This window comes from Lepidochelys kempii, chromosome 13 (assembly GCF_965140285.1).
Source record: "Lepidochelys kempii isolate rLepKem1 chromosome 13, rLepKem1.hap1, whole genome shotgun sequence".
Classification (NCBI taxonomy): domain Eukaryota; kingdom Metazoa; phylum Chordata; order Testudines; family Cheloniidae; genus Lepidochelys; species Lepidochelys kempii.
The window spans coordinates 42,303,538-42,314,049 of record NC_136392.1 but is presented as its reverse complement, the minus strand read 5'-3'; the positions used below and the strand labels follow the sequence as shown (position 1 = coordinate 42,314,049).

Here is a 10,512-nt window from a genome sequence, read left to right as displayed (position 1 = left end):
GTCCCCTACTTATACCTCTGTACTCCTTTATTCTCTTTCTCCTTTCTTATGCCAAATTGAGGCTGGTCTGTCGGGGCGACGCCAGCTTTCGCAAGAGTAGTTTACACTTGCAAGGGAGAGAAACAATAAGTTTCGACTACTGGACATTTCTTTTATCAGGGTAAATATTTTCCCACCTAGGATGTTGGGGTGTGTGCATCACGCTATTTAGTAGGGGCTAAGAGCCATGTCTGTCACAGGGCCTCTGCCTGCTGTGAGCTTAATCATTGTATCTGTTCCCAGAGGCACATTGTAGCAGCACACCTGTGCTTTTCACAGCTTCAAAGGCTGTTCTGGAATATATGTTAAGTGCCCTGTTCCGGCTTCCTCCTGTGTTTCCAGCAATGCTGGTCTGAGGGGGGGTGGGGGGGGGGTGGCTGTCTGGCTACACCATCAGAGGAGAGAAATTCTGGAATAGCCTCCCAATAGGAGTGGGGCAAACAAGCTAGTGAGCTTGAAGATGGAGTTTGATAAATTTACAAATGGGATTACAAATGGGTTGCTTGTAATAGTATGGAAAGGACTTCATGACTCAGGAAGTCCCTTCCAGTCCAATATGCCTATGTTCTGGAAATTCCAAGTTCTTTCGTCTGATTGCATCTCCTAGTGGAATGGTGATTTTTTAAAAATAGTCCCTAGATGTATAGATGTTAAACCAAGAAGGGGCCGTTTGGTCACCTTGTCTGACCTCCAGCATAACCCAGGGCAGGTGGTTTCACCCAGGCACTTGGGTGGTGGAGTGAATTCCCCCCGTCCATTACTGAACCCAGTAACTGAGCACTCATGTTATAAAGCTCTTGGAAGGGTTAGTTTTTTGTCAGTAAATATTGGTGAACACTGATTTAATTGTACACACAAACTGACAAAAATATCTCCATCGATAAATAATCAAAATTTAGCTAGGCAAAGTAAGAAAGATGTTGCTTGAGCACTTATTAGAGTTTAGTTGAAGGAGATTTACTTTGTATATTTTGACATGTGATGTTGACAATTTATGTTAAGGGTTATAAAGCTTTAACTTTTTATAGCACAGCGTTAAATAATTATTGTCTGACACCTCCATAATTTCCCACAACTATGAACATTTAAATAGATAAAAATAGAAACAAATGTTTAAAAATAGAACATGGATATTATCTGTTGAAATTATAAAAAATCTAATTCTGCCCTGGAGGATAGATTCATGGATTTTAAGGGTTAAAGAGGCCATTTTGATCACCCAGTTTAACCTCCTGCATAGCTTAGACCAGAGAATTTCACCCCTGGGATTCCCGAGTCGAGTCCAGTAACTCAGTGTTGGATTGGAGTGAATCCTCGAGAAAGTCGTCCCTTATTGGTTTACAGATTCCAGGGGTGGAAAATCCACTGTGTCTTTTGGTAAATTGTCTCAATGGCCTGTTAACTTTTTGTAACCATAGTTCCTGTCTGAATCGGTCTAGCTTTTCAGCCCACAGCCACTAGATCTAGTGCTGCCTTGGCTGCTAAAGGAAAGCACCCTCTGTTATCAGAGATCTCTTCACCAAGCAGGTGTTTATAGACTGGGATCAAGTCACCCACATGTAAATGTCTACACCTAGGAACAAAGAATGTGGGCCAAACATACAGGATGGGGGACTCTGTCCTGGGAAGCAGGACCCTGAAAAAGATTTGGGTGCCATGGTGGATAATCAGCTGAACAGGAGTTCCCAGCGCAGCACTGTGGCCAAAAGGGCTGATGTGATCCCGGGTTGCATGGAGAGGGGAATCTTGAGCAGGAGCAGAGAGGCTGTTTTGCCTCTGTATCTGGCGCTGATGCTACAGCGGCTGGCATCCTATGTCCCGTTCTGGTGCCCGCAATTCAAAAGGATGTTGATAAAGTGGAGGGGGCCAGAGAAGAGCCACGAGAATGATTAAAGGGTGAGAAAACCTGCCCTATTGTGAGCGACTCAAGCAGCTCAATCTATTTAGTTGAGCAAAGAGAAAGTTACAGTCTATAAGCACGTACACGGGGAACAACTGTTTAATAGTGGGCTCTTCAGTCTAGCTGAGGAACACCTAACATGATCCAATGGCTAGAAGTTGAAGATGGACAAATTCAGACCGGAAATAAGGCATACGTTTTGAACAATGACGATGATTAACCATTGGAACAATTTACCAAGGATCATAGTAGATTCTCCATCAGCAGCAATTTTAAAATTGAGACTGTATGTTTTTCTAAAAGATCCGCTCCAGGAATTATTCTGGGGAAATTCTGTGGCCTGTGTTATACAGGAGGTCAGATGAGATGATCACAGTGGCTCTTTCTGGCCTTGGAAACTGATCTGTGAATCTATAAACCTCTTAACCTTCTCGTCAGCAAGCTGAATAGACCCAGCACTTCCCCTTCTCTCTCTTTGTAAGGTGGAAAGACACGGACATACTTGAGGCTCTATTCTGAGCCCACGGTGTGGAGGGTAGAGGTGTGTGTCTCTGTGCGAATGGCTTATGTACAATGATTTATTGGTTGTCTTGTGTATGGACTGGGTTGTTGGGTCTAATGACTGTGTGTAGAGATCCTTGCTATTAACCATATATCAGTGTCCGCAACAGTTTTATCTGGCTAATGGTTTCTTTCTTTCTCCTCCACACGCAGGCTGTGATTTCCAAGGGAGGCCAAGGGAGTGAGGCACTGCAAACGTCAATGGGAGTTGGGCACTCTCTTTTTAAAAAAACCGTCTGTACAGCAAGTGTTTCAAATCCCCCCTAGGGAATCGGATGCCTCCATCCACTCATTTTGAGTGCCCAGATCCCTTAGCTGGCTTTGAACCTCCCCCGTGCCCAGGCTCTGAACGTCTTGCCCCCAGATCCTAGCGAAGAGCTCTGCTCGGCACACGTCCCCATGATTCCCTGCCTGGTACAGTGCGTGGATCTCCCCCGCAGAGCCTGCTGCATGGATGGGGAGAATGTCACCATGGTGATGCACTTTGTATTGCTCAGCCTCTCCGAGAGCCGGGAGCTGCCGCTGGCCCTCTTTGCCCTCTTCTCCATCACTTACCTGCTCATCCTGGTGGGGGTGGTCCTCATCATGGTGATGGTGTCCAAAGACTGGCGCCTCCATACCCCCATGTACTGTTTCCTGGCAAACCTCTCCTTCATTGACCTCTGCCACGCCTCGGTCTCGGCCCCCAAGATGCTGGCTGATCTCCTCTCCGTGGAGAAGACCATCTCCTTCGGGGGCTGCGTGGCCCAGCTTTTCTTCCTTCACCTCTGCACCTGCGCTGAGATCTTCCTCCTGACCGTCATGGCCTACGACTGCTACTGCAGGTCACCCGCTGCAGTACCCCACGCTCATGAGCATGTGAGCCTGCACCTGGCCTGGTGGGGGGCTGTGGTCTGGAGCCACTGTCCACTCCCTGGTGCAGACAGTGCTCACCGTCCGGCTGCCCTACTGTGGCTCCAACATCATCAATAGCTTCTTCTGCGACGTGCCGCCTGTCATCAAGCTGGCCTGCACTGACACCTACCTGAGGGGGTGATGATCGTCTCGAACAGCAGCATGATCTCTCTCACCTGCTTCCTGGCGATCCTGGTCTCTCTGTGGAGCCAGAGTGCTGAAGGGCGGCACAAAGCGCTCTCCACCTGCGCTTCCCACTTGGCGGTGGTGGGGTTGTTCTTTGGGCCCTGCATCTTCATCTACATCCACCCTGCCACCAGCTTTTCGCTGGACAAGGTTGTGTCAGTTTTCTACACAGTGGTGACACCAGTGCTCAGCCCGGTGATCTACACCCTGAGGAACCAGGAGGTGAAGGGGGCCATGAGGAAGCTGAGGGAGAGACAGGTCTTCTCCCGGGGGAAATAGGGTAATGTCCAGACAGATGGGGTCCATATGGAGGAGAACCCTCCAAGGTAGGAATGGACCAGTGCATGAGGAAATGGGGTCCAGAGGGATGGATTGGAAGACACACAAAAACACACACACACAAATACACAAACATTAACATATTTTTTCTTTACTGTGGTTACCAACAACAATAAAGCTGAGCGGATGTAAGTCCAAGGGAACGTAACAACAAAGCAGGAAGGGAAGGAAAGCTCTCCTGGGTCCTGGACACAGAGTCCGATGCACTGAGTACATGCTATCGGCTGATATTATCCCTGGGCTTAACTGATCCAAAGGCCCAAGCTCACACGATTAAAGTTACTTTGCAAGAGTCCTTTTTTCTCTGTACTTCTTCTTTAAAGTTCTGTGGAGCCAGAAGCGCCAGGAAACTCCAGCTGTGGAATTCTCCTCCGCGCATTCTCTGTTCCCTGCCATATTTCACCAGGAGTTAGAAGAGATTTTACTTTGGAATCTGTCACACCATTAGGTCAGGTGCTGCTCAATAGAGCACGTGGGGAGCCCAGGGCTGGCCTAGCAGGGGACTATGGGTTGGGATTGAGGGACACTAACGGAGCTGGAGGGTGTGGGGAGTGCAGGGAGGCTGTGGGTTGGGATAGAGGGGCACCAGCAGAGCTGAGTGAGTGGGGTCTCAGAACTAGTCACATGTGACCATAGATGTCTGAGTTTACCAATGTCACTCGGTGGAATATTTTGCAATAGGACCTGGGAGTCCTATCGCCCAGCCCTGCTGCTCTATCCCAGTGGTTCTCAACCTTTCCAGATGACTGTTCCCCTTTCAGGAGTCTGATTTGTCTTGTGTACTGCCAAGTTTCACCTCACTTAAAAACGACTTGCTTACAAAAATCAGACCTAAAAATACAGACATGTCACAACACATTCATACTGAACAATGGCTGACTTTCTCATTTGTACCATATCATTATAAAATAAATCAACTGGAATAGAAATATTGTATTGACATTTCACTGTATGGTGTGTTTAGAGCAGCATAAGCAAGACATTGTCTGTTTGAAATTTTAGTTTGTACTGGTTTTGCTAGTGCTTTTTCTGTAGCCTGTTGTAAAACTAGGCCAATATCTGGATGAGTTGATGGACCTCCTGGAAGACCTCTGTGTACCCCGTTCTAACCCCTCCTGGGGGAATGCAGAGGTCTTCCATGGGATATCCGTACCCCTGGTTGAGAACCACTGCTCTAACCCACTAGACCCCACTCCCCACCCAGAGCTGAGGATAGAACCCAGGAGTCCTGGCTCCCAGCCCTTGCTTGACCTCTTAGATTTCACCCTCAACCCCAAGTTTTGGGGGCTTTGTCTGGGTGGGGGTGAGAAGCTCGAATAGGTGATGAGTTTATGGGCAGGTGGGACATTACTAGTTCCCTAGGGGTCACTCCAGTCCATTGATGATTGGTGGGAATGCAGGGAGAGTTGGACAGTGGAACAGCCCAAATGTGACGCGCTGGGACAGTTGTGTCACTTCTTACGCCAGCAGGCTGGTGCAGTCTTTCCTGAGAGCTGATTCTGCTTCTGTCTCTTCCATGTGCCTCATCACACTCCTGCTGCTACTTTTAATTAGATCCTGAACAACTCGTTCCGGAGGCAGCATCAGCCCAGCTGGACTTCCTTTGAAAACTTGTAACGGGACCCCGAGGAATTGATTAGAAGGATGCAGACTTGTGCTGGAGACTTTGCAATGGCATGGACCAGAGATAAGGGGCCAGATCCCCAATAGGTGTAAGTCAGGCATAATGCCACTGGAGTCAGTGGGGCCAGATTCCACACTGGTGCAAATTGGCCATAACTCCAGTGGAGTCAATGGGGACCAGGTCCCCAGGTAGTGTAAATCACCCATAGCTCCATTAGAGTCAATGGGACAGATTCCCAGCTGCTCTAAGTTACTCACTCATTCATGCACCTAGGGTTTAGACCCGTCAACCTAGGAATGGCCAGACCAGATCAGACTGGGGCCCATCCAGCCCAGATTTCTGTCTTGACAGTGCCCGGTACCAGCGATGGAAACCGCCTAGAGGAAAGTTTCCCCTATCCTCTGTCTGTTAGTGTTGGGTTTATGCTCAGAACCTGGAGAGTTAATGACCCTTCCAAACTACCTAATGCAACTCTGGATGTTCTCCTTAGCTATCTTGTTAAGTGAGATGTGTTAAACCAGAGGCGGAGGTCGGAACAGATTAGATGAGCCTTAAGAGACAGCTAAACCAACCCACTGAAGACAAATGGGGTATTTGAGCCCACCCAGCAGAGAGCAGAGAGCACCAAAGGGATTTGTCATTGTAGGTCTGTGGTACAACACAAGCAAAGGGACACAAGGCTAGAAAGGGACAGCAGCAAGAGAGAAGGAGAGCCAACTATGCAGCCTGAACCAGCTGGTTGAAAGAGTTTGGTGTCAGGAGCAAAGAAGCTATCCCTGTTTTTTGCTTCTCTCCTGTGACTGGAGAAGCAGGAATGTACATTCCTTGTCAATAAACACGAGTCCATCAGCGAAAATACCAGACTCCCTTGTTGATTTCCCTGGCATCTGGCTGCCCTGACTCCCAGGGATTTCTTATGCTGCCCTGACTCCCAACCGGAACACCCCCAGCTCCCCAAACTTGGACTAGCTGCTATGTCAAAAGGGATAATGATATCAACGTGGCACTGTATGAGGCCCTGCTCAGTGGAGCTGGGCAATACTCAGGATTTCCATGCCATGGGAAAACTGGACATTTTGAAATTTGTTTTCGTTCTGAAATCAGAACGAAAAACAACAAAAGTTCAAGCTTTCCCACTTTCAGGTCAATAAAAATGTTCTGTTCTGATTTCAGTTTTAAAAAATATTGTAAATTGTAATTCATACTGTAATGTACAATGAAGTAAATTTTGAAATAAAATGAAACATCAAAAGGTTTCATTCCGACAAGGTCAGAATGAAATATTTTGACTTTCTCAAAATGCTTTCTCCTCCCTGCTCCTGCCCATCAAAATAGACACATTCCCATAGAAAATTTCAAATTCAACAAAATGTCCCTTTTTGACAGAAAATGTTCAGGTGGAGAATGTTTTACTTGCTCCATTGCGAACGCTCAGTGGTACCATGAGGTATTGAGCTCCAGTGGCTAAATATTTCTTGTAATAACAGGCGGAGACAGGCTAGCACCTGAATATTTTTGCTGAACAATGCAGATTTGGATTGACGGAAACATTTCACACATAAGAATAGGAAACATAAGTGTTAGAGAGCTTATTCCTTCACTCTCCCACTTCCCTGGTCCTTCTCGCATGAACAGAGAGCAACAATACCCGAAGTCCGAAGGTGCAAACAATTCGATGTTTATCGGGGTGAACTTCCAGCAAGCTTAAATACAAGTTCCTTTTTCCTTATTTTCGAATCCCAACTTACTTCCTGTTTGCCCCTAATTTATATAGTAATATTCTTTGCTATACCTTAACCAATCATTCTACTGAAATTTAACTAACCAATTCTAACATACTGTAACATGATTAGCTAACCAATTATATCCCACCACCTTAATTAGTTTACACCCAGCAAAATTAATTATACAGCAGACAGAAACAATCACAGAACCAGACAGAGACCATGCCAATAAACAACAGCAAAGTGGGAACTATAATGACAAAACAATACAGAAGTGGGGATTTCACAACTACAGCTATAAAGACATAAGAGATTCCCAGCTGTGTCTATTGATAAGGGAGTTCTTATCAGACAGAAAACTATCAACCTCAATTTCCTTTTACATCTTCTAGGCACTTCCCTTTCTCTGGAGGTGATAGGCACTATCAGGACAGGATTGTATTCCTAACAGCCCAATAGCACTTCTTTCAATGTGACTACTTTGGAATGTGAGGATGTGACCGGTCGCTTCCCAGCTTATGGCTGCCTCTGTTGCTTAGCCAAAAGCCTTAGCCTAAGAACAGGGCCTCAGACTGTCACAGTAAGAGAAAGACCTTACACTGGCAGACAGTGATTTGGATTCTTTCTTTTATACCTCTAACTAGCCAAGTGATAAGAATACACCTAAATTCTTAAAGTACAGGCCTTTGCAGACAGGCCTGAATATCTATATCCTAACAATAAGAACGGCCAGACTGGGTCAGACCAAAGGCCCATCTAGCCCAGTAGCCTGTCTTCAGACAGTGGCCAGTACCAGGTGCTTCAGGAGGAATGAACAGAACAGGGCAATTATTAGGTGATCCATTCTCTGTTGTCCAGTCCCAGCATCTGGCAGTCTCAGGCTTAGCCATCTTGGCTAATAGCCTTTGATGGACCTATCTGCCGTGAACTCCACCATGAACATTCACCATGCATTCGTGTTTATTTTGCTGAATTGTTCTGATAGGGAAAAAACATTCTGAAAATGTCAAAATGAAACATTTTTATATTTTAAAAATAAAATGTTTTGATTTTTTGATGTGAGATAATTTTGTGTGTCAAAGTTTACTTTGATTTTATTAAGTTTTTTTTTAAAGTTAAAAAAATGAAACAAAAATTCACTTTCAGATTGAAGGAGACATTTCATTCTATCCAAAATTATCCCCCCCTTCCCCCCTACATAATTTTTTGGGACTGCCAGAGAACCAAAAAATAATTTATTCCGTTAGCTCTGGTAAGCAGCACTCAAGCTTAACCCCCATCTCCCCATCCCCCAATGGGCCAGTTAGCTTGACCATAAACCACCACTTAACTTGAGCTAGAAATTGGTGAGTGTGTATGGGAGCTGGGTTAGGGGGCGATACTCAAGTTACACCATGAGTGATCACGGCAGAGAAGAAATCCCTAAAGATGGACAGATACCCAGATAAAAACAGTAATGGGTGGTGGAGAAGTGATAAATATTCATAGAGTCATAGATACAAAGGCCAGAAGAAACCACTGTGATCATCTATTCTGGCCTCCTGTGTGACATAGGCCAGAGAACTGCCCCAAAAACGATTCCTTGGAACTCAGGGTCATTTGTCTCTGGAATTGACCTGCCTCGCCTGCAGTTTGTGCAGTGCCTGCTGCAGGTCCTCGTTCTTCAGGGTGTTGATGACGGAGTTAAGCAGCGGGGTGGCGGCCATGAAGAACACCGAGACCACCTTGTCTACGGCCAGGCTCTTGGCTGGCCTGAGGTAGATGAAGATGCAGTGGCCCAGGAAAAGCGTCACCACCGTCAGGTGGGTGACGCAGGTGGAGAGTGCTTAGTGACTCCCCTCGGAGAAATGGTTCCTCAGGGAGATGAGGATGACTGTGTAGGATACCACCAGCACCACAAAGCAGGCCACGGAGTTGGAGCCCCGAGTTGGAGACGATGAGCACCTCAAAGACATAGGTGTCAGTGCAGGCCAGCTGGAGGACCAACGGGACGTTGCAGAAGAAGTTGTCAATGGCATTGGGGCCACAGTACGGGAGGTTAAGGGTCAAGGCAGTCAGGGTCATGGAGTGAACCAGCCCACCCAGCCACACGGCCACTGCCAGCTTCAGGTAGAATCTGCGGCTCATGATGGTGCCCTAGTGCATGGGGTTGCAGATGGCTGCCTAGCGGTCGTAGGCCATGGCGGTGAGGAGGAGGATCTCAGTGCAGGTGAAGAGGTGGAGGAAGAACATCTGGGCAATGCATTCACCAAAGGAGATGGTCTTCCTCTCCACTAGGAGGTCAGCCAGCATCTTGGGCATCACCACTGAGGAGTGGCAGACGTCGATGAAAGAGAGGTTGCTGAGGAAAAAGTACATGGGGGTGGGCAGGCATTGGTCATAGGCGATGGTGAAGATGATAAGTGTGTTCTCCTGCAGGATCAACATGTAGATGACTGCGAAGAAGCCGAACAGGACCAGCTCCAGGGCATGGTTGGTGCTTAGGCCAGAAAGGACGAACTGATTCACTCTGCTCTCATTCCGTGCCACCATGTTCTGTCTTGGGTGTATTGCCCCTGAAAGAATGGACATGGTGGGAGAGGCAGGTGGGTAGCTGAGGGGTACATGTTGCAAGAAGTGATGGCAGGTATTTGGTGCCAACATTCTGGAGCCCTGTGCAAGAGGAGAGCCGGGAAAAATGTGCAAAATGCACACTCAAGAGGAGAACCTGCAACCCCTGTCGAGCTGCTCACAGCTTGGGAATTTCTGTCCCACAGGAAAATTCCAGGGTTTAAAAAAAATGTTCTCCTTGTGATTTGGAATAAAAACTTGAAAATTCAAAATTTCCTGCAGAAATGAAATTGTGAAATTTTACATTTCGGAAAAATCAAACTGTTTCCGTTTTACTTTTTTTAAAGATGAAATGGAGCATCTGGCTGCCCTGACTCCCAGGGATTTCTTATGCTGCCCTGACTCCTGTGGTCTCCCTGGGCTCCCCCTGATTCTGGGAGACTCAAGACTCTGCCCCTGACTCCAGCTTTAAAATCTGTTCAAGAGGAGAGAAGAACAAAAATATATGTAACAAGAGAGCCCTGCACAACGCATGCAAAGGAGAGCCCTGAAGAGCACATGCGATGGGAAAGCCATGCAAAAATCCATGCCACAAGAGAACTTTTGAAAATGCGTGCAAGAGAAGAGATGTGGAAAATGTTTGTAACAGGACAGCAGTGCAAAACGTGCAAAGCAGGAAAACTGTGTGAAATGTG

At 46.9% G+C, this 10,512-nt stretch overlaps 1 protein-coding gene and 1 pseudogene across 1 annotated transcript; one reads left to right on the top strand and one right to left on the bottom strand.

Annotated features, from left to right (window-relative positions):
* The first annotated feature begins 2,950 nt into the window (after positions 1–2,950).
* On the top strand, positions 2,951–3,859 carry LOC140897097 (olfactory receptor 4E2-like). Its single transcript, XM_073309403.2, is given in 3 exon segments — positions 2,951–3,328; positions 3,330–3,525; positions 3,528–3,859. Coding segments are annotated over 3 exon segments (906 nt in total).
* Positions 3,860–8,862: 5,003 nt separating this feature from the next.
* On the bottom strand, positions 8,863–9,799 carry LOC140896829 (olfactory receptor 4E1-like; annotated as a pseudogene).
* Between the last annotated feature and the right edge of the window lie 713 nt (positions 9,800–10,512).